General features: G+C 42.7%; 1 protein-coding gene across 1 annotated transcript in view; it reads left to right on the top strand.

The window, feature by feature from the left end:
* LOC142249309 (coagulation factor XIII B chain-like) overlaps positions 1 to 24,735 on the top strand; it is a 165,637-nt gene that overhangs the window by 22,151 nt on the left and 118,751 nt on the right. Inside the window, exon 2 of the mRNA XM_075320943.1 lies at positions 22,465 to 22,641. Coding sequence (XP_075177058.1) covers positions 22,465 to 22,641 — 177 coding nt within the window. The remainder of the gene's footprint in view (positions 1 to 22,464; positions 22,642 to 24,735) is intronic.

Genomic DNA, 24,735 nt, shown 5'->3' with positions numbered 1-24,735 from the left:
CCTGTAAACTCTATGTTGATGACTTTTCCCAAAAGCTCTACTTTTGTCTCATCTGACCAGAGAACATTCTTCCAAAACGTTTTAGGATTTCACAGGTAAGTTTTGGGAAACTGCAGCCTGGCTTTTTTATGTCTCGGGGTAAGAAGTGGGGTCTTCCTGGGTATCCTACCATACAGTCCCTTTTCATTCAGATGCCGACGGATAGTACGGGTTGACACTGTTGCACCCTCGGACTGCAGGGCAGCTTGAAATTGTTTGGATGTTAGTCGAGGTTCTTTATCCACCATTCGCACAATCTTGCGTTGAAATCTCTCGTCAATTTTTCTTTTCCTTCCACATCTAGGGAGGTTAGCCACAGTGCCATGGCTTTAAACTTTTTGATGACACTGCGCACCGTAGACACAGGAACTTTCAGGTCTTTGGAGATGGACTTGTAGCATTGAGATTGCTCATGCTTCCTCACAATTTGGTTTCTCAAGTCCTCAGACAGTTCTTTGGTCTTCTTTCTTTTCTCCATGCTCAATGTGGTACACACAAGGACACAGGACAGAGGTTGAGTCAACTTTAATCCATGTCAACTGGCTGGAAGTGTGATTTAGTTATTGCCAACACCTGTTAGGTGCCACAGGTGAGTTACAGGTGCTGATAAGTACACAAATTAGAGAAGCATCACATGATTTTTCAAACAATGCCAATACTTTTGTCCACCCCCTTTTTTATGTTTGGTGTGGAATTATATCCAGCTTGGCTTTATGACAATTTTTTTTTTTTCATTGAAGACAAATTAAATGAAGATAATAATACCAAAGAATTTTTGATTGCAATCATTTTCAAGAAGAAACTGAGTATTATCTGTCAGAATTGCAGGTGTGCCAATACTTTTGGCCAGCACTGTAGTTCCTGTTACAGCTGGTTTAGTAGCCACTGTAACAGGAGAACAGAATTTTTACTGATCAGAGATGTGCAGCTCTGATCAAGAGAAATGAATCAGCGATCAGGCTACTGATCCTTATCGTCCCCTAAGGGGACTAGTAAAATGAAAAAAATTGATGGCTTAAAAAAAAAAAAAAAAAAAAAAAAAATACACATATTTGGTATTGCCGCATTCAGAAATGCCCGTCCTATCAAAATATAAAATCAGTTAATCGGATCGGCAAATGGCGTAGCGGCAATAAAATTCCAAATGCCAAAATTAAGTTTTTTGGTCATCGCAAATTTTGTGCAAAATGCAATAACAGGCGATCAAAAAGTAGCATCTGATAAATGTGGTACTATTAAAAATGTCAGCTTGAGATGCAAATAATAATCTATCTCTCAGCCCTATATCCTGAAGAATAAGAACGCTATGTGTCACGGAAAAATGAGCAAAAAGTGTGCCACTTTTTTGGACAAATTCTGAATTTTTTTTAACCCCTTAGATAAAAGTAAACATATACATGTTTGGTATCTATGAACTTATACCGACCTGAGACATCACAACGAAACATCAGTTTTACCATACAGTGAACACATTTAATAAAGTACCCCCAAAACTATCGTACAATTGCATTTCTTTTGCAATTTTTCCTCATTTGGAACGTTTTTGCCGTTTTCCAGTACATTATTTGGTAAAACTCATGATTTAATTTAAATGTACAATTCATCTTGCAAAAAACAAGCACTTATATGGCACAATTGACGTAAAAATTAAAAGGTTACGGCTCTCGATAGAGGAGAGCAAAAAAAAAAAAAAAATGAAAAGCGGAAAATTGCCTGCGGGTGAAGGGCTTAAAAGGAATCTGTCACCAGGTTTTTGCTCCCCCATCTGAGAGCAGCATAATGTAGAGACAGAGACCCTGATTCCAGCGATGTGTCACTTACTAAGCTGTTTGCTGTCATTTTGATAAAATCAAGGTTTTCTCTGCTGTAGATCTAGCAGTTATACAGAGCTCATGAATATGCTGGACTACGTGCAACACACCAAGTAGTCCTGTAATGATAAGCTACTGCTGATTAAACAGGGATTTTATAAAAACTCCACTAAGCAGCCCAGTAAGTGACACATCGCTGGAATCAAGATCTCTGCCCCTGCATTTTGCTGTTCACAGATTAGGTGGCAAAAACCTGGTGACAGGTTCCCTTAAAGATATTATATTCACTGTACCTTGATATGATGAGGTAAGATGTTATGGAAGATGAAGGGAAGGGTGAGGGATACAGGATGAGGGATGGAAGATAGAGATAACCAGAGAATCCTCGCTTCAGTCCTGATGCACGTGTTGCCAAGATGACACTGAGCAGCAAGAAAGGATGTAAGAATTCAAGACAAGAGGAGTTATAGAGAGAGCTGCATTTTGGGAAAATTCCAGCTACAATACATGAAATCAAAAGCTATTAGATGGTAGAAAAGTACAACAAACATTGTACAACCACAACATCCATACAGAATGAACAACTCAAGACACATCACATTAAATATGTGTCCTTAAATGGATGTAACCTCTTCTGAAGAGAATGGCTGGACAATACACTCCTGTCTGAAAGCCTTGGATTTCACTATATAAACTGGATACAAGGATACCTTAATCTGAAAGACACAAAACAAGTGCATGCAATACAACAATAACATTAACTCATAAGTGAGGTAGATGTACCGCCCCGGGGCTCGGCCGGCTGCCGAGCCGCTCGGATCCGTGCTCGTCGATGGGTGGCTCGAGCTCTCCATGGACCCGGGGGTCACGTCGCTCTGAAAGGGGGTTGGCGCTACACGTAGGGACTTCGTTGGGGAGGTCCACGGCCGGAGCCGCTGTGGTTTGCAGGGGATTTAAGTTCGTGACGCCACCCACGGGTTGTGGTGAATGGATGGACACCACCGCTGCTGTTGACTAGGCTCCCCGGGGACGGTGTTGCGCAGCTTGGTGTTGACCCCCTCATCCCCTCGTGGGTAGGGGGATGATGGTTCCGGGGGCCCGAGGGAGGTGCTGAGGCGAGGGGATGGATGCGTGCTGGGGTGTTGGTGCGGTGCGGCGCGGTGCGTGGCCCGAAGGCACTGGTGTACTCACTATGATAAACACGCTGGAGTCTCTGGTAAACCAAACAAGATGGTGAACGGTGCCCGCAGCCGGCTGCAGTTTTCCTCTTAACAGGTTGGTGGTTTCCGCGTTTCTCCTGCACCTCTCTTGTGTAATAAATCACGACTCTTTTGCCTAAGCAACGGTAGTCCGCTCCCCGGCTTGTTACGTGTCGAGAGAGCCCTCTTTGCCTGCTGACGCTGGCCCCTCGGGTCTCTATGCCTGGGAGGTGGCTTTACCCCTATGGTTGCGCTGTTATCTTCAGTCGGGTCTTAGGTGGGAAAGGTCCTAAAGTCCAGTCCTCAATCAGCTGATTTGACTCAGCCAGATTGTTTCTGGGCCTCTTACTGGGTCTGAGTACCCCTCCTGGTGTTCCAGTTTCCAATCGGTTCCCCAGTTCGGTACCGGCGGGCCACCTCCCGTCCCTGGACCCTTCGGTTCCACCGGCTGTAATCCCAGCTCTTGCAGGTGGCCACCACCGTCTGCCTCTTTTCCAGAGGTGACTGGGCTCCAACCCAGACACCTGGTGTAGACTTTGGCAGGCCTGAGCACAGGTCTGCCCTTGAACTTGACTCCACTTCACTCCACTGTCAAAGCTCAACTCTCACTCACTGTTTTCCTGCCTCTGGGCCTGTGAACTCCTCGGTGGGCAGAGCCAATTGCCTGGCTCCACCTCCCCTGGTGTGAACATCAAACCCAGAGGGAGGTGACAAAGGTTTTGAAGTTTGGCTGCTGTCACCTTACTGAGGGGGGAGAGTGGGGGGTGCATGGGACTACCTGGGACGACCTGGCTAGTCCAGGGCGTCACATAGACAAATGTCTTAAAGTAAGTTCTTGAAATAATCTAAACTTGCTAAAAATGTGATAGCTTGCAATTCAAACTCCTCCACTTTTCTCACGATATTCAAGGTATCACTAACGTATGAGGGGAAGCTAGTAATGAATTGCTTGAGGATGTTCTCCACATAGACTGATGTTTTCTGTTAAACTGCCTACCGCTGATACTATAGGGTGTCCATTCATGCTGGTCAGTCCCTTATGGACCTTTGGGATGTGGAATAAAGTTGGCATTCTTGGATATTGTACCATCATGAAGTTTAGTTCTAAATTGTCTATGAGATTCCTTGATCTTGCATCCCTCAATAAACTGATGAGGGTCTCCTAAAAACTCTGAATTGAATCATAGTCCAGTCTTTTATAATACTTTTTATTTTCCAGGATCCTGAGGCACATTCTTGTATAGTCATTGTTGTTCATGATTAGTGATGAGTGACATGTGGATATTCAGGTCCGCCAAAGCAACAAGGGAATAAATCTGGTTTGCCAAGCAAACGTTGCGCTGAAATTGACCTTGAACAATGAACCCCATACATGTCAATGGAGAGGAGACTTTTGAGGCTGTAAAATGGCCGTAGTAAGCACTAGGGGCTGTGGTGAAAGTTATAATGTAGTAATGTAAGATCAGGATAGTTATACTCTACATACCATGTTTCCCAAAGGATCACACTGCAGTCAGACTCTCTTCTGGGCCCACTTATTAAGGTTCATGAATATTCACTGCTTTCCCCACCCACCCTCTGTGTATTGCAGTCTGTGATTGGTTACAGACTACTATACATGCCCTCCACCTTGTGTCCGCATCTGTGATTACATTTTTGCAGTCAGTTTGCTGAATGCTAGTGTAAAAATAAATAAATAATTAAAAAAAAAAAATGACATAGGCTCCTGCCCTATTTTGAGAGCAAGCATGGGTAAACAGCTGCGGACTGCAGCGCCCACCTGTGAGTTTTACCGTGGCTGAATATCAAAGGAGAGGGGGAAAAAAAAAGATGTAGGGTACCCCTGATTTTTGATATCCAGCCACAGTAAAGCAGAAAGGTGTGGGCTGGTATTATCAGGATGGGAGGCACCATGGATATTTCCCCCCCATCCTAAAAATACGAGCCTGTAGCTGCCTAGAATTGTCACATTCATTAGATGCGACAATTCCGGCACGTTACCCAGGGTCATTTCGATTATCTTTGTGTGGTGGCAATAGGGGTAATATAATGGTTTAATGAGATTTGTCAAAACTCAGAGTGGTCATCAACCCCTGGATTAGTAATGGGCAGGGGCTCAATGAGACCCCCCAGTACTAATCCTGTAAGTCAAAAGAAATAAAACACAAACACCTATAAATACTTTATTTGAAATAAAATACACACACTCTCTTTTACCCCTTTATTAACCCTTAAACACCCTTGAAGATCCAAAGTAATCCATACCAAGTTTCATGGTGATCCCCAGCTCTACTACATCCGGAGCCTGCAGAGAGGGGAAAACATGTCAGTTCTCTTAAGGCTCCAGGAAACACTGAAAAGGGGGACCCAGCTGTGAGCAGCTGACATGACTCAGACAACAGAGGTCATAGCCAGGTTCCCACGGTATGACTTCTGGTGACCTGACTACCGGCCTGTCGGGGTATGGGTCGCCACCGCAACCCGCACTCCCACAGTCACTTTCACTTTTAAAGTGCAGACAGAGTGCAGGGCATAGTTGTGACCTGCACTGCGACAGTCCGGCAGTCAGGTGACTGGAGGTCATAGAGTGGGAATCCGGCTATGACCTTGGATGAACTGAATGACATCATTGCTCACAGCGAGGCTCCCCTTCAGCTGTCAGTGATTCCCGGAGCCTGAAGACAGTGGACATGATTCCCCTCTCTCCAGGCTCCAAATATAGCAGAGTCGGGATCGTCGTGGGATTTTATATGGATTACATCAGATCTGCAAGGGTGTTTGGGGGGTTAATAATAGAGTGAGAGAGGGTGAGTGTATTGCAACAAGTGGACCCAGAAGCAGTGGTATGTTCTGCTTTATCCATTTTACTTCCTTCTTTTCTACAGTGATTTCTCTGGCCAATCACTTGGCATGGCTGTGATGGCTCTGGAAGTGCCCATGGCCTAAAAGCTTGCTGATTGACTGCTCTGAAAGCTTTCAACAAGCTTTATTCATAAAGTCAAAAGTCTGCGTTCGGTATTCAGCACTTGTGTTTGGTACGGACACCGAACTTAACATTTCCTTTATCATCTGATTTCAGGGTGATATTTTTATCTTCCATCAATATATGAACAGCTTGTGAAAGATCAGGGTCTAATTTAGATAAACCACAAAAGGATACTTAGTAGCTGATTCCGAAGTTCCTCCAATTTAGATGTTACCAACTAGATGAACACATGAATCTGAGTTATATCACCTGGAGGAGGAGTTTTAACACTTTTTTCGTAAGTATCATAAAAGGGCCCTTTCCATCTTTTTTTCCTGTCATGATTCTTGGCAGTAATCAACACAAAGATGAAACACGTACCTTATTAACTGCTCTGTAAAAAATCAAGATGAGTTCACACAGACAATATTTACTACAGTCTATCATTTTTTCAAAAATGAGTTCATGTTATTAGTCATGGCTTTGCACCAATAAGTCCTATAAAATCAAAAAGACTGTTATGGCTCTTCAGAATCTTTACCCCCCCCAAAAAAAAATATGATGCTTCCGATAGCAACAAGACAATGCAAAATATTAAGATGGCAACTACTACTTGATAGGATTTTCAGCACTATTTCACTATCAATATTAGGTATAAACCAAACTTTAACAAAAAAATCTAAAATTTAGGTATGTCAAATAATATTCTGGTAAAGCCAAAGAAGTAAAAATCAAGTTTACTGACAAGAGCTGAACAATCGGGGAAGTATCATAGCGTTCATATTCTGTTGTGAATGTTTTCTGTGTGGGTGATGTTCTGAAGCTCCCTCTAGTGGCCAGGAATGGTAGTGGAGCTAAATCTGAGCCATTGACTCAGACAGGTGTCGGTGTTAATTGGGAATTGGGGAAGCCCTATTGCAGACAAGTCTGGGCTATATAGGAGAGCACTTTCAGCCCGGTTATAATTGTATATTCCCTGTCTCTGTTCCTGGCCTGGAGATTTGTCCTTCCCTGTATCCGTCAGTAAGACTTCTGCAGATAAGTTTCAGTTTTGCCTTGCTTTCTGGTTTACACCTTAGGGTGTTGTTTTTCCTTGTTTTGCTGTGTATCAGTCTTCTTGCAGGTGAAGTTTTGTTTCAATTGTGTTGTGAGCATGGGAGTTTCCCCTGTGCTAGCTCTTCTGCAGGAAAAGGGATTTTTGTGACATGAAGCTGCTGCTCAGAGCGAGAACCAGCACAGAATGACAGCTTTGAAGCCCATTGTTATCGGAACAATGATGTCATTGCTGCCCGACACAGTTTAGCGCTGGCAGGGAGACGCCGAGCTCTGACATCATCTCTTTGATAACAGTGGGCTTCAGAGCTGTCATTCTGTGCTGGTTCTCGCTCTGAGCGGCAGCTTCATGTCACTGTTCAGTACGAGGACTGGATACAGCCGAGTCGGCGTTGGACATCGGTTGTGGCTTTACATCAGAGTTGGGTATGTTTGGGGTTAATAAATGGGTTAAAGAGGGTGTCTGTGTGTTTATTTTTAAATAAAGGATTTTTATCTCTGTGTGTGTGTTTTAACCTAAATATTACCAATCCAGTGCTTAATGACAGGTGCCAATTATCAATTATCTAATGGATGCGCCAAATCTGGGGCAGCTGCTGGTTGCTATTCTTACCTTGGGGGGGGGGCAATAACTATGTGCCCCCCCAGGAGGAGAATACCAGCCCCCAGCTGTCTGTTTTATCTTAGCTATCAAAATTAGGGAGGACCCTATGTCATTTTTTTTAATTATTTATTGTACTATACGATATAGACCCACCCACCGGCGGCTGTGATTGATTGCAGTGAGACAGCTGTCACTCAGTGTGGGGGCTCATCTGAATGCAACTAATCATATGCGCCGGTGGGCGGTGGAAGCAGGGAATAAAAGATGGAATAATGAGCGGCCGGCATTTTCAAAAGAGGAGAAGCCGCCAGAGCAGTGTAACAGCCGTGCAGCGCTGGGCCGGTGAGTGTGAGAGAGGGGGTTAGAGGGGGAGACCGACTTGTGCTTCGCTGCCCGATCCTAAGTTAGGACCCGGCGGGGAATGCAACACCAGGAAGTGGGGAGCGAAGCACCGGGCAACGGGGAGCGCAGCACCAGGGAGCGAAGCAGCGGGGAGCTCAGCACCAGGGAGCGAAGGACCCCGGCGAGAAGCGTGCATCAGCTGATTAATTATCTGCTGGACCCTACAAAGCGGTCTGGGGGCTGAGTAAAAGGCTGAAATGAATGTATGATTGTTTTAAACAATCATGTTTCCATTTCAGCTTTTTACTCAGCCTCCAGACCGCTTTGTAGGGTCCAGCAGACAATTACTCACATTTTCCATTGACTTACAATGGACTCGCTACTCCTAATGAGTAATTTCAAGGATATTTATGGAGTAACGAGTAGCCTGAATACCGTACTACTCGGCGAGTACCAAGTAGTAACGAGTATACTCGCTCATCCCTAGGTTGAGCGTGTTGAGCATCTCTCCTCTGAGGTTCAGGCAATTTCAGCTTACATTAGACAGAATCCTGTTTCAGAACCTAAAATTCCCATTCCTGAAATTTTCTTGGGGGATAGATCTAAATTTTTGAACTTTAAAAATAATTGTAAATTGTTTTTTGCTTTAAAACCTAAGTACTCAGGGAGCCCCGTGCAGCAGGTTAGGATTGTCATCTCAGACCCTCAGGACTAGGCTTTTTCACTGGCCCCTGATGATCCGATTCTTGCTTCTGTGGATTCCTTTTTCTAGGCCCTGGGATTGTTGTATGATGAACCCAATGTTATTGATCAAACAGAGAAAGCCTTGCTGGCTTTGATCCATGGTCAGGATCCCGCTGAAGTTTTTTGTCGGAAATTTCAGAAAGTGGGCGGTCCTTACCAAGTGGAATGATGATGCTCTTCCGGCACTTTTTCGTAAGAGTCTCGCGGATGCAGTGAAGGATATTATGGTGGGATTTCCTACTTCTTCTGTTCTCGATGCCTGTATGACTTTAGCTATTCAGGTTGATAGGCGTTTACGCGAGCGCAAAGCGATGCATGCTGATGTATTGCTTGCGAAACAGTCTTCAGAGACTGTGCAGTGTGATATGGTCCTCTCTAATGCTGAGTGGCAGGGGTTTAGACAGAGAAATAGGTTGTGTTTTTTATGTGGTGAGGCGTCTCACGCTATTTCTGTCTGCCCTAAACGGGAAGAGATTTGCTCGTTCATTTACTGTGGGTACTGTGCAACCTAAATTTCTTTTGTCCGTCTCTCTGATTTGCTCTTTAGCCTCATTTTCGGCTATGGCCTTTCTTGATTCAGGGGCCGCCCTGAACTTGATGGATTTTTGTTTTCGTAAGACTTGTGGTTTTCCTATGATACCTTTACAAACTCCTATTCCTTTAAGGGGCATTGATGCTACTCCCTTAGCTGAAAATAACCCCAGTTTTGGACCCAGGTAACTATGAATGCTGCGCCAGCTCATTAGGAGGTTTGTAAAGTTTTAGTATAACACAACTTGCATGATATTTTGGTACTGGAATTCCCTTTGCTGCAGACCCATAATCTAATCCAGTTCTTGATTGGAGATCCTTGTCTGTGGTTAGTTGGGGTTGTCAATGTGTGCATAATGATTTTTCTGTGCTGCCTATTTCCCCTCCGCCACATGATGTACCTGAGTATTTGTCTGATTTTCTTGACGTGTTTAATGAGACTGGTTCTGATTCTTTGGAGTGTGATTGTGTCTTTGATTTGATGCCAGGTTGCAAGTTTCCCAAGGGACGGATCTTCAATCTATCTGTTCCTGAACATGATACTATGAGAACCTATATTAAGGAGTCTTTGGAGAAAGGTCATATTAGACCATCCTCGTAAGCTATGGGTGCCGTTTTTTCTTTGTGTCCAAGAAGGATGAGTCATTGAGACCTTGTATTGACTATCGTCTGCTGAATAAAATCACTGTTAAATATCAGTATCCATTACCCTTGATGTCAGACCTGTTTTCCAGAGTAAAGGGGGTAAGTGGTTTCCGAAACTTGATCTTAGGGGAGCGTATAATCTCATTCGAATTAAGGAGGGTGATGAATGGAAGACGACCTTTAATACTCCTGAGGGGCATTTTGAGTACCTAGTGATGCCTTTTGGGCTCACTGATGCCCCCTCCGTCTTTCAATCATTCATGAATGATATCTTTTGGAAGCTAATTGGCAAATTCTTGATTGTCTTTTTGGATGATATCTTCATTTTTTCTGATGATTGTGATGCTCATGTTCAGCAGGTCCTAAAAGTTTTTAAGATACTTATGGAAAACATTCATTGTTTGTTAAGGGATCAAAATGTCACTTTGACATGCAGAACATTTCCTTTTTGGGGTTTATTTTGGCCCTGGCTTCTATTGAAATGGATCCGATCAAGGTTTAGGCCATTCATGAGTGGGTTCAGCTGACCTCTTTGAAATCCATTCAAAGATTTCTGGGCTTTGCCAATTTCTATCGTAGATTTATAGGCAATTTCTCGAGTGTGGTTAAGCCTTTGACTGATTTTACCAAAAAGGAAGCTGATGTTGAGAATTGGACTTCAGAAGCTATTATGGCCTTTCAAGAGCTTAAAAAGAGGTTCACTTCTGCCCCAGTCCTGCAGCAACCTGATGTTTCTCTTCCATTTCAAGTGGAGATAGATGTCTCAGAGATTGGAGCAGGTGCAGTTTTGTCTCAAAGAGATCCCAGTACTTCCAAGCTTAAGCCTTGTGCCTTCTTCTCTCGGACGTTTTCTCCATCTGAACGAAATTATGATGTTGGTAATCCGGAATTATTGGCAATGAAGTGGGCCTTTGAGGAATGGAGACACTGGCTGGAGGGGGCGAGACATCAAATTGTGGTGCTCACTGATCATAAGAATCTGACCTATCTTAAATCTGCCAAGAGACTGAATCCTAGGCAGGCTAGGTGGGTTCTATTTTTTACACATTTCAATTTTGTGGTCTTTTTTCTTCCGGGCACTAAGAATCTAAAAGCAGATTTCCTCTCTAGGAGTTTCTTTGCTGATTCTCTGGATGTTGCGGAGCCATCTAACATTCTGAATGAAGGTGTGGTCCTTTCCGCTATCTTGCCCGATTGAAGGTTAGCACTTCAGAGATTTCAGGGGGAAAAACCTGAGAGATGTCCTGTGGTGAAGCTTTATGTTCCTGATCAATGGAGGACTAGAGTTTTGTCTGAGATTCATTGCTCTGCATTGGCTGGTCATCCTGGGATTTTTGGTACTAGGGATTTTGTGAGTAGGTCTTTTTGGTGGCCTTCTTTGTCTCGGAATGTCAGGAGTTTCGTTCAATCTTGTGGAATTTGTTCCAGATCCAAACCGTCTTGTGCACTTTTTAGTGGATTGTTGTTGCCATTACCTGTGCCTAAGAGACCTTGGACTCATATTGCCATGGATTTTATTTTGGATCTTCCTGTCTCTCAAAGGATGATGGTTATTTGGGTTATTTGTGACAGATTCTCTAAGATGGTCCATTTGGTACCATTACCTAAGTTGCCGTCTTCTTCAGAGTTGGTGCCTGTGACGGGGTCCTTCTCCCATATCACACAATCAACAGAGTGAGAGATGACTGTACAATCCAAAGAGAATTTATTCCAAGCAAATCAAATGATCCATAACATAATCCACAAAACAGAGGGTAAAATTAGTCCAGTAACACATTTTCTCCCAGAGGATCAATCTTTCTCTCTTCAAGTTCTCCAAACAGACTGACTCATCCCCCCAGGTAAGCAAAAAGGTTGGGTGGATCCCAGGCCCCTTCCCCTAGACTTAAGGTGGTGTCACACATAGTGACGATGACAACGACGTCGCTGCTAAGTCACCATTTGCTGTGACGTAGCAGCGACGTCCCATCGCTGTCACTGTGTGTGACATCCAGCAATGACCTGGCCCCTGCTGTGAGGTCGCCGGTCGTTGCTGAATGTCCTGCTTCATTTTTTGGACGTTGCTCTCCCGCTGTGAAGCATACATCGCTGTGTGTGACAGTGAGAGAGCGACTAACTGAAGCGAGCAGGGAGCAGGGAGCCGGCATCTGGCAGCCTGCGGTAAGCTGTAAACACGGTAAACATCGGGTAACCAAGAAGCCCTTTCCTTGGTTACCTGATATTTACCGTAGTTACTAGCGTCCACCGCTCTCACGCTGCCAGTGCCGGCTCCCTGCTCTCTGCATACATAGCTGGAGTACACATCGGGTAATTAACCCGATGTGTACTCTGGCTAGGAGTGCAGGGAGCCAGCGCTAAGCGGTGTGCTCTCACGCTGCCAGTGCTGGCTCCCTGCACACGTAGCTGGAGTATACATCGGGTAATTAACCCGATGTGTACTCTGGCTTGGAGTGCAGGGAACAGGGAGCTGGCACTGGCAGCGTGAGAGCGGCGGACGCTAGTAACTAAGGTAAATATCGGGTAACCAAGAGAAGTGCTTTCCTTGGTTACCGATATTTACCTTAGTTACGCTTCCACGCGTCACTGCTAGTTGGGGGCTGGTCACTGGCCGCTGGTGAGATCTGCTGTTTGACAGCTCACCAGCAACCATGTAACGATGCAGCAGCGATCCTGATAAAGTCGTGATCGCTGCTGCGTCGCTATGTGTGACACCACCTTTAGGGCCAGGAACACTACAGGGGGTGATTACCTATAGACAATACAATGTACACACAATCAATACAAATAATGGACAGTGAACCAAGCGTAAAATACGAACCTATACAACATGATACACAGTACACCATATCCCACCATCACAACCCTTGTTTTTTCAACAGGTGGTTTGTTTACATGGTATTCCTGAGAATATTGTGTCAGACAGAGTTCAGTTTGTCTCTAGATTTTGGAGAGCATTTTGTTCTAGATTAGGTATTGAACTGTATTTTTCTTCTGCTTTTCATCCTCAGACCAATGGCCAGACTGAGAGAGCTAATCAGACCTTGGAAACATATTTGAGATGTTTTGTATCTGCTGATAAAGATGATTAGGTTTCTTTTTTGCCCTTGGCAGAGTTTGCTCTCAATAATAGGGCGAGCTCTGCTACTTTGTCGCCTTTTTTCTGCAATTTTGGATTTCATCCTAGGTTCTCTTCAGGGCAGGTTGCTGCTTCGGCCTGCCTGGGTGTTGATTCTGTGGTGGAGAGAATGCAGCAGTTTTGGGCTCAAGTAGTGGACAAATTGTTTCAGTCCCAGGAGAATGCTCAAAGGTTTGCCAACCGACGTTGGATAGTTGGTCCCCGGTTTAAGGTGGGGGACATGGTCTAGTTGTCCTCCAGGAATGTTTCTATGAGAGTTTCCTTGCCTAAATTTAAGCCTAGATTTATAGGGCCCTATAAGATTTTAGAGATTATTAATACCGTATCGTTTAGTTTGGCTCCTAAGTCATTTAAAATTCACAATGTCTTTCATAAGTCTTTGTTAAAGAAACACGTGGAGCCAGTAGTTCCTACGGTGGCGCCCCCAGATCCTGTGTTGGTAGAAGGGGATCTGGAGTATGAGGTAGAGAAAATTTTGTGTTCCCGTTTTAATAGACGAAAACTACAGTATCTTGTTAAGTGGAAGGGTTATAGTCAGGAGGATAATTCTTGGGTCTTTGCTTCTGACATTCACGCTGACAGATTGGTTCGTGCTTTCCACCATGCCCATCCTGACGGACTCAGTAGTTCTGGTGAGGGTTTGGTGACCCCTCCTCAATTGGGGGGGTACTGTTGTGAACGTCGTCTTTGTGGGTGATGTTCTGAAGCTCCCTCTTGTGGCCAGTAATGGTAGTGGAGCTAAATATGAGCCATCGACTCAAACAGGTGTCTATGTTAATTGGGAATTGGGTGAAGTCCTTTTGCAGACAAGTCTGATCTATATGGGAGAGCACTTTCAGCCCGGCTAATGCCGGTTATAATTGTATATTCCCTGTCTCTGTTCCAGGCCTGGAGATTTGTCCTTCCCTGTATTCCTGAGCAAGACTTCTGTAGATAAGTTTCAGTTTTGCCTTGCTTTCTGATTTACACCTTAGAGTGTTGCTTTTCCTTGTTTTGCTGTGTATCTGTTTTCTTGCAGGTGAAGTTTTGTTTCAATTGTGTTGTGAGCATGGGGGTTTTCCCTGTGCTAGCTCTCCTGCAGGAAAAGGGAGTTTATCCCTGTCTCATTTGATTATTTGCTCTTCTGTATTTTTGTGTTCTTTTTTGGTGTTTTGTCTCTCCCATTGTTTACAGGAGTACCTGGTATAGTGGGGGTGAGGTCATATGACCACCAGGGCCTTTTTTACTATCAGGAGTTTGGTATTTTTCTATAGGGATTTTGCACTGACCACAATCAGTTCTTTTCCTGTGCTTTGTATCAAGTTAGTTGAGCCTTGCCTTTGCTAATTCTATTTTTCCTATCTGAGTATTGTGTTTTTCTATATCACTGTAATCTTTATATGTGGGGTCTACCTACTCCTTTGGGGACTATTCTGAGGCAAGGTAGATTTCCTCATTTCATTCTGTGAGGCGTAGGTAGTTTCTCAGGATGTGACGTGGTGTCTAGGTTTTTAGGAACACCCCATGGCTACGTCTAGAGTGGTCTGATAGTCAGGGGATTGCGGTCAGCCCAGGTTCCAACTACTCCTGTTTTTTTGGTGTTTTTTCACCAATGGAAGTTTTTTGTAATCTTCCACGGTTACCGGATCATAACAGTATTTACTTTATAGATTTGGCCTATTGTTGGACAGTATAAAATTAATAGATATAAAATATTTCTGTTTATAGTCAAATAAACTGCACGTTATGTGACAGTATAATAATGGGATATAGTGATGTAATAGTTTTTAATGTGTGCTATATGTTGTTTGTCAGTATCATTTTTTAGTAATAAGTTTTCTCAATAAACGTTAAGTTTTTATATTTATTCCAATTGGATTTGTCAGTTAAAAATACTTGGAGATACTTCAGAGTGCCTTTTTTCAGTGAATTGATAAAGATAAAGGAAGGAGTCTTTATTGGATCTCAGATTCTTCAAGACACCACCAGGGCTGTCACTAAAAATTGCATGGTACCATACTGGAAAAATTTTCAGGCCCCCTTGAGACCCCAACCAGGCTCCACCCCAGCTCCGCCTCCAACCCTCAAACCTTCCACTATGTCATTGCCACTGTTGGAAAAACTCCACTCCTGCACTGCATCCTCAATAATCACACATTAACAGTTCCCATCAAACAGCATCTGCTGCCTGAAAATATTTTTTACTACATATAATATAATTATATATTTATTATAGAGGCTGCTTGCTGTGTATGTATATCATATACAGTGTATATATATATATATATATATATATATATATATATATATATATATATATATATATATATATAGTGCCTACAAGTAGTATTCAACCCCCTGCAGATTTAGCAGGTTTGATAAGATGCAAATAAGTTAGAGCCTGCAAACTTCAAACAAGAGCAGGATTTATTAACAGATGCATAAATCTTACAAACCAACAAGTTATGTTGCTCAGTTGAATTTTAATTAATTTTAAACATAAAAGTGTGGGTCAATTATTATTTAACCCCTAGGTTTAATATTTTGTGGAATAACCCTTGTTTGCAATTACAGCTAATAATCGTCTTTTATAAGACCTGATCAGGCCGGCACAGGTCTCTGGAGTTATCTTGGCCCACTCCTCCATGCAGATATTCTCCAAGTTATCTAGGTTCTTTGGGTGTCTCATGTGGACTTTAATCTTGAGCTCCTTCCACAAGTTTTCAATTGGGTTAAGGTCAGGAGACTGACTAGGCCACTGCAACACCTTGATTTTTTCCCTCTTGAACTAGGCCTTGGTTTTCTTGGCTGTGTGCTTTGGGTCGTTGTCTTGTTGGAAGATGAAATGACGACCCATCTTAAGATCCTTGATGGAGGAGCGGAGGTTCTTAGCCAAAATCTCCAGGTAGGCCGTGCTATCCATCTTCCCATGGATGCGGACCAGATGGCCAGGCCCCTTGGCTGAGAAATAGCCCCACAGCATGATGCTGCCACCACCATGCTTGACTGTAGGGATGGTATTCTTGGGGTCGTATGCAGTGTCATCCAGTCTCCAAACATCACGTGTGTGGTTGGCACCAAAGATCTCGATCTTGGTCTCATCAGACCAGAGAACCTTGAACCAGTCTGTCTCAGAGTCCTCCAAGTGATCATGAGCAAACTGTAGACGAGCCTTGACATGACGCTTTGAAAGTAAAGGTACCTTACGGGCTCGTCTGGAACGGAGACCATTGCGGTGGAGTACGTTACTTATGGTATTGACTGAAACCAATGTCCCCACTGCCATGAGATATTCCCGGAGCTCCTTCCTTGTTGTCCTTGGGTTAGCCTTGACTCTTCGGACAAGCCTGGCCTCGGCAAGGGTGGAAACTTTCAAAGGCTGTCCAGGCCGTGGAAGGCTAACAGTAGTTCCATAAGCCTTCCTCTTCCGGATGATGCTCCCAACAGTGGAGACAGGTAGGCCCAACTCCTTGGAAAGGGTTTTGTACCCCTTGCCAGCCTTGTGACCCTCCACGATCTTGTCTCTGATGGCCTTGGAATGCTCCTTTGTCTTTCCCATGTTGACCAAGCATGAGTGCTGTTCACAAGTTTGGGGAGGGTCTTAATTAGTCAGAAAAGGCTGGAAAAAGAGATAATTAATCCAAACATGTGAAGCTCATTGTTCTTTGTGCCTGAAATACTTCTTAAGGGGAACCAAACAGAATTCTGGTGGTTTGAGGGGTTGAATAATAAACGACCCTCTGAATAAACTTTTCACAATTTAAAAAAAAAAAAAAAAGAAAATAACATTCTTTTTTTACTGCAGTGCATTTCACACTTCCAGGCTGATCTACAGTCCAAATGTCACAATGCCAAGTTAATTCCGAATGTGTAAACCTGCTAAATCTGCAGGGGGTTGAATACTACTTGTAGGCACTGTATATATATATATATATATATATATATATATATATATATATGGATGCACACATACAACCTCTGGCAAAAATTATGGATTCACCTGGCTCTGAGGTTGTTCCTTCAGTTGTTTACTTTTGTTTAAAAAAAGCAGATCACAGACATGGCACAAAACTAAAGTCATTTCAAATGTCAACTTTATGGCTTTAAGAAACACTAAAAAAATCATGAAAACATAATGTGCTAGCCAGTAACGGTTACTCTTCAAGGCCAAACAGGGAAAAATTATGGAGTCACTCAATTCTGAGGTAAAAATAATGGAATTACCCTGTAAATTTTCATTCCCAAAACTAACACCTGCATAAAATAAGATCTGCTCGTTAGTCTTCATCTAAAAAGGAGTGATTACACCTTGGAGAGTTGTTGCACTAAGTGGACTGACATGAATCATGGCTTCAAAATGAGAGATGTCAATTGAAACAAAGGAGAGAATTATCAAACTCTTAAAAGAGGGTAAATCATCATGCAATGTGTCAAAACTGTTGGTTATTCACAGTCAGCTGTGTCTAAAATCTGGACCAAATAAAAACAACATGGGAAGGTTGTTAAAAGCAAACATACTGGTAGACCAAGGAAGACATCAAGTGTCAAGACAGGAAACTTAAAGCAATATGTCTCCAAAAGAGGAAATGCACAACAAACAAATGGGGAACAAATGGGAGGAAACTGGTGTCAATGTCTGTGGCCGAACTGTAAGAAACCGCCTAAAGGAAATGGGATTTTTATACAGAAAAGCTAAACAAAAGCCATCATTAACACATGAACAGAAAAAAACAAGATTTCAATGGGCTAAGGAAAAGCAATCGTGAACTGTGGATGACTGGATGAAAGTTATATTCAGTGATGAATCGCGAATCTGCATTGGCCAAGGTGATGATGCTGGAACTTTTGTTTGGTGTCGTTCCAATGAGATTTATAAAGATCACTACCTCATCAATGATATGGGTGTGCATGTCAGGTAAAGGCACTGGGGAGATGGCTGTCATTACATCTTCAATAAATGGCCAAGTTTGCACTGAAATTTTGGACACTTTTCATTTTCCATCAATTGAAAGGATGTTTGGGAATGATGAAATAATTTATCAAGATAATAATGCATCCTGCCATAGATCAAAACCTGTGAAAACATTCCTTGAAAGAAGACAGATAAAGTCAATGTCATGGCCTGCAAATAGTCCGGATCTCAATCCAATTGAAAATCTTTGGTGGATGTTGAAGAAAATGATTCATGACAAGGCTCCAACCTGCAAAGCTGTTCTGGCAACAGCAATCAGAGAAAGTTGGAGCCAGATTGATGAACAATACTGTTTGTCACTCATTAATTCCATGCCTAAGAGACTGCAAGCTGTTATAAAAGCCAGAGGCGGTGCAACAAAATACTAGTGATGTATTGGAGTGTTTTTTTGTTAGTTTGTTTTTCATGATTCCATAATTTTTACCTCGTAATTGAGTGATTCCATAACTTTTCTGGTTTTGAAAAGTAACCGTTACTGGCTAGCACATTATGTTTTAATGATTTTTTTTTAGTGTTTCTTAAAGCCAAAAAGTTGACATTTGAAATGACTTTAGTTGTGTGCCATGTCTGTGATCTGCTTTTTTTTTAAACAAAAGTAAACAACTGAATGACAATCCTCAGAGCCAGGTAAGTCCATAATTTTTGCAAGGGGTTGTAGTCATGGCTTAAAGTGTTAGCACTCTTGAAGTTGTTCGAGAAAATGAAGTATTTCCCTCAGAATATGAATAGTACACCCCTTACACTGCTGCTCTCCATAATACAACCTCTACACTGCCCTTCTCCATAATACTACCTCTACAATGCCCCTCTCCATAATATCTCTGCTACACTGCCCCTATGTATAATATTCCCCACACACATCGCCCCACTGTATAATATTCTTTACACACACTGCCCTTCTGTATAATTTCCCCCCACACACATTGCCCCTCTGTATAATATCCCCCACATATGCTGCCCCTCTGGATACTATCCCCCCACACACACTGCCCCTATGTATAATATCCTCCCAAACACACTACCCCGCTGTATAAGATTCCCCCACACACTGCCCCTGTGTATAATATCCCCCCACACACTGCTCCGTGCAACACTTTGTAAAGAAAGAAGTAGTGGGCACTACTGTGTAGTAAATATAAATAAAGGGAGGGGTGCTAACAAAAACTATATAAGAAATGAATTGTAACATGAGAGAAAAAGCCGCATAGTATAATATTTGCACACCCAGCTATTTATATATAAACAATATAAAAATGGCTTTTATTGATACACAATATATAAGGCTGAGAAAAAAAAGGATTAAATAGGGGTATGGACATAATAATCCTGTACATATCCCCAATGAAGTATCAGGGCACTGATAATAGAATGCTCAATAAGTATATAAACAAGGCAGTGTTTGCAGATAAATAATATAATCCCAAAACACACAATACCTGGCTGAAGAGCCTCATCTTAAAGGTAATGTGGCAGTAAGTCACAGACTGAAGGGTCGAGTACTCAGTGAGAAAGGAATAGAATACTAATATAAAAGACTGACCAGCATATCCAATATGTGTACGCTGAGAATACAATAACATTACAAAAACATATACAGCAGTTAAAGGGCTTATATTTTAGCACTTCTGAGTGAATGTGCGGGTCAGTTTTTTATATTCGAATTGCATTACTTTCTGACTGAGCAGTCTGCTTTTCATAACATTAGCAGAAGAGGGGGCAGAAGAGGTCCAGTCACTCAGCACTAATCGCAGCACAGCCTCATCAAGCCTCTACTCTGAGGTGCAGAGAGGAGTGAGGGTACAGACTGCACAGCATATGGCTGCTATGGCAACCTCACTGACCCACACAACCACAGACTCACTGCATTGGGGATACAGGGGACAATGGAAACTGGTAAGATTGGTACCTCTGCAGGAGAGGTCATCTAGCATAGCTTTTCACTGTTACTCTGCATTCATAGCAGAGCACTCCCTCATTTTCTTACTATGTCTGTGCCATCGCGAGGTGTTAAGGGTACTTTACACGCTGCAATATCGGTACCGATATCGCTAGCGAGTGTAGCCGCCCTCGTCGGTTGTACGTCACAGGCAAATCGCTGCCCGTGGTGCACAACATCACTAACACCCATCACACGGACTTACCTTCCCTACGACATCGCTCTGGCCGGCGATCTGCCTCCTTTCTAAGGGGGCGGTTCGTGCGGCGTCACAGCGATCTCACACGGCATCCGTCCAATAGCAGAGGATGGGCGGAGATGAGCAGCCGGAACATGCCGCCCACCTCCTTCCTTCCTCATTGCCGGTGGACGCAGGTAAGGAGATGTTCGTCATTCCTGCGGTGTCACACATAGCGATGTGTGCTGCCGCAGGAACGACGAACAACATCGTACCTGCAGCAGCAACGATATTTGGAAAAAGAGCGACGTGTCAATGAGCAACAATTTTTCACGTTTTTGCACTCGTTGATCGTCGCTCCTTGGTGTCACACGCTGCGATGTCGCTAACGGCGTCGGATGTTTGTCACTAATGACATGACCCCGATGATATATCGTTAGTGATGTTGCAGCGTGTAAAGCACCCTTTAATGTCAGTCTGACACCTGGGCAGGAATATTGATGAGCTATAAATGTAATAATTTTAACTGTTTGTCTCTTCTAATAATATATCTGATAATAAAAATTAGATATGCAAATGTTTCTTTCGCTGGTCTGTAGCATAAGTATATTTATTATATTTACTATGTCTAGTGGAGACCGAAAAATTGTGACTGTCTGATCACTACGGTAATCCTTAGCCTATAATTCCCCTCAGCAGTAAGCGTGTGGTAAAACAGAGTTGTATAAAAATTGTATTGAGTGGCTGTCAATCAAGCATGTTACTATGTTTTGAGTTGTAAGTAGAAAGTATATTTGCTTTATAATTTTCATGATCTGTTGAAAAACTTTTCAAATTAAACTTATCACAGTGAACCGACGATCAATGCAGGTCTATATTCTCTAATTTGCAACAATTAGCTGTCATCCCTTACAAGAGTGAGTGGCTTTCATTCTTGCTCATTTTCATAATATAAGACCCCCTTTTGATTTTTATTTAAAGTGTAAAAATCATTTTTATTTTATAGTTCAATAGTGCACATGAAAAAAAGCGACTTTTTAATATTTCTTATTAGACAAATTTGCTTCTTTCTCTGTCAGAATTGACCAGTCATTATCAAAATTCTCAATTCTGAGGTAAAATCTGTATTCAGTGAAGACTTTTCCATTAGTGAGATAGGAGACGATGGCTGTTACTGATGACATTCAATGTAGAAAGAAAAAGGGGGTGGGCGGAGCTCTGCCTATAGCTCCTCCCTCTGCTTCTAGCTCCTCCCTCTACCTCCAGCTTCTCCCTCCTACTGTTGTGATAGATTCTCATCAGTAATGGCCGCCATCTCCTATCTCAGTAATGGGAAAGTCTTCACTAAATACAGATTTTACCTCAGAATTGAGAATTTTGATATTGCCTAGTGATGAGCGGAACTGTGGATGTTCAGGTAAAGCAGACAACTGCGGGCTTCAACCTTCAGCTGTCAGCTTTAGCTTGGTTGGTTATCAAAAATAGAGGGGATCCCACACCTTTTTTTGCAAATTATTTAGATAAGGAATAATAAAATAAAAAAGTGGGTTGCTATTTTCAGGCTGAGGAGGGCCAAATAACCATGGACCTTCCAAGCCTAATAATACCAGCCCCCAGCTTTTTGCTTTGCTTTTGCTGGTTCTAAAAAAAAATAGGGGGGGACCTCACTCCGTTTTTTAAAATTATTTAATTAAATAATTTCAAAAAATGGCATGGGATCCCCTCTATTTTTGATAACAAGCCAATGTAACGCTGATAGATAATGGTTGCAGCTCCCAGTCATCTGTTTTACCTGTGCTGGTTATCAAAAAATGGCGGGAGGCCACATCATTTTTTAAAAAATCATTATTGTTCACAGCAGCGGACAGTGAACTTCTGCATGCAATAAAGCATAGCCTTTCAACAAACTTTATTAACATACAAACGTTACCCAAACTCCAAACTCAGACACACACATTTTTTAAGTCCACGTTCGAGTCCAAGACCCAGATACTGGGTGTTTGTTATGTACCCCAAACTTTACAGTTAGTGTTGGCTCATCCCTAATAATGAGTGATCAATTCTGGCAGGGAAAGCAGCAATTTTGACTGATAAGAAATATTACAAAGTTGCTTATTTTCATGTGTATTATTGATTTATGAAATAATAATGACTTTGATGGTTACACTTTAACTTAGCAGCGCATATTTATAGGGTTTTTTTCCTTCAATTTCTTTTCAATGTATTCCAATTAAGGTATTAATTTAATTTATTGACATTTTCTAACTATTCGGTTTAGATGGAGATATCTTTATTACTCATAAGAAGTTATTCTAATGTATTATCCACAGTTACTTGTAAAGCACCAGTTCTGAAGAATGGAAGCCACGTGTCAGAAAAAACTGTATTTCAAGTTGGAGAATGGTTGCAATATCAATGTGACGAAGGCTACATGACACCACAGAGGAATATTGTGGAAAAAGTACAATGCCTTTCTACTGGATGGTCAGCTGTACCTAAGTGTTCTGGTAATGTGCACAAAGCGATAAAAAAAATAATATACTACTACGGTGTAGTGATTTTCTATGTATTTGTTCAGTGTAACGCTACTGCATGTCTACAATTAATCTTGCTATTGGGTAAGCTTTGTATTTATCATGACTTTGGAGAAGAAACCTAAATGACATGTTGCCCCAATGTGCAGAAAGTTGCATGCATGTTAAATATATGGTAAACCCAACAAAAGCAGAAGGAACAGCCAACCAACCACCTAACTTTGGAGATGGAGAACAAGGGGTCACAGAGTGATCCATCTATCATTGGGAGATAAGTCTCCAGTGAAGTTAGATAGCTGTCAGCTCAAATAGTGTTTGGTGAAAGACTGCTGTATCCGATGTGTAAGTGGGTTATCCTAACAATAAAATATAAGATTGAGCGGGGTCCCACCTTCGGTACCCTTGCTGAACATGAAAATAGGGGTTTCATCTCATGTTATGTGAATGGTGTGGTAGTATGCATATGTGACAACAGCTCTATTCATTGTATTTGATAGTGATAGTCACACATGTGTATTACTGGTTTCACAGACCCATAATGCATGAAGTGGGGGTTTCGCAGACCCATATCTCATGACGTGGTGGTCTCACATATGAATTACTGGTCTCACAGACCAACAGTGGATGGAGCGGTGGTCACACATGTGCATTACTGGTCTCATAGACCCATAGTGGATGAAGCGGTGGACACATGTACATTACTGGTCTAAAAGACCCATAGTGAATGAAGCAGTAGACACATGTACATTACTGGTCTAACAGACCCATAGTGGATGAAATGGGGGTCATACATGTGCATTACTGGTCTCTCAGACCCCTAGTGGATGAAGTAGTGGACTGTTAGGATCCGGAACCATGGAAGACCACCACAAATCGTTGACAAAAAGGTGACAAGAGCATTGGCAACTAATCTAGCCGCCATCCCCTTACTAACCATCACAACTAGAAGTAGCCGAGGGGTGAACTAACATCCTGTGCACCGCGAACCCAGCCGGAGAACTAACTATCCTAAAGGTAGAAAAGATGAATAACTCTCTGCCTCAGAAAATAGACAAGAATAGCAAGCCCCCCCACATTCAAAGACTGCGGTGATATAGGAAAAACACAATACACAGGTAGATGACAGGATTAGCAAAAGGTGAGGCCCCCGCTGACTAAAATAGGAAAGGACAGGAAAGGGACTGATGGTGGCCAGAGAAAAACCCTGCAAAATACCAACTTCCTGATAGTACAAAAAGGCCCTCAGATCGCTCGATATGAACTCCGTCCTATACCAGGTGCCCTTGTCATACCAATGAACAGAAAACAAGAATTATCACAAATTCAACAAGCCACAAACACATGGACCCAAAGGAGCTATACTCCACACAGAACTGCAGGGAGTTCCTCAACAATCCACTGAGGGGAACAATCCCTGGAAGGAAATAAACTGAAACCAACCACAACAAATGACAAACCCAGATAAGCAAAAGAACCAGACAATAAATAAAGAGCAAGCACTTATCTGGAGTAGATGTGGTGTAGAGCAGGATAAAGCAGGCTAGAGATACAAAGAACAACTGACATCCAGCAACAGCCTGCAATCAGACCAGGACTTAAATAAGCAGAGAGTTAGCAAAGGAAGCACCCACTGCACAACACACCTGGTCTCTGTCCAAACCATTCCTGGCCACCAGAGGGAGCCTCCCAGCAGCCAAAACATAACTGACATTCACAACAGTGGACACATGTACATTCCTGGTCTCTCAGACCCATAGTGGATGAAACGGTGTTCATACATGTACATTACTGGTATCAAAGACCCATAGTGTATGGAGCAGTGGACACATGTACATTACTGGTTTCATAGACCCATTGTGGATGGAGCGGTGGTCATACACGTGTATTACTTGTTTCACAGACCCACAGTGAATGAAGCAGTGGTCACACACCTGTATTATTGGTCTCACAGACCCATAGTGGATGAAGTTGTGGTCATATACTATATGTGCACTACGCTTCATTAATGTGAAGTCACAGGAGGCAAACTCTCGTGATTAGTGGGGTCTCAATGGTTGGATCTGTAGG

This window comes from Anomaloglossus baeobatrachus, chromosome 8 (assembly GCF_048569485.1).
Source record: "Anomaloglossus baeobatrachus isolate aAnoBae1 chromosome 8, aAnoBae1.hap1, whole genome shotgun sequence".
NCBI classification, from domain to species: domain Eukaryota; kingdom Metazoa; phylum Chordata; class Amphibia; order Anura; family Aromobatidae; genus Anomaloglossus; species Anomaloglossus baeobatrachus.
This window is presented reverse-complemented; position numbering and strand designations above follow the sequence as displayed.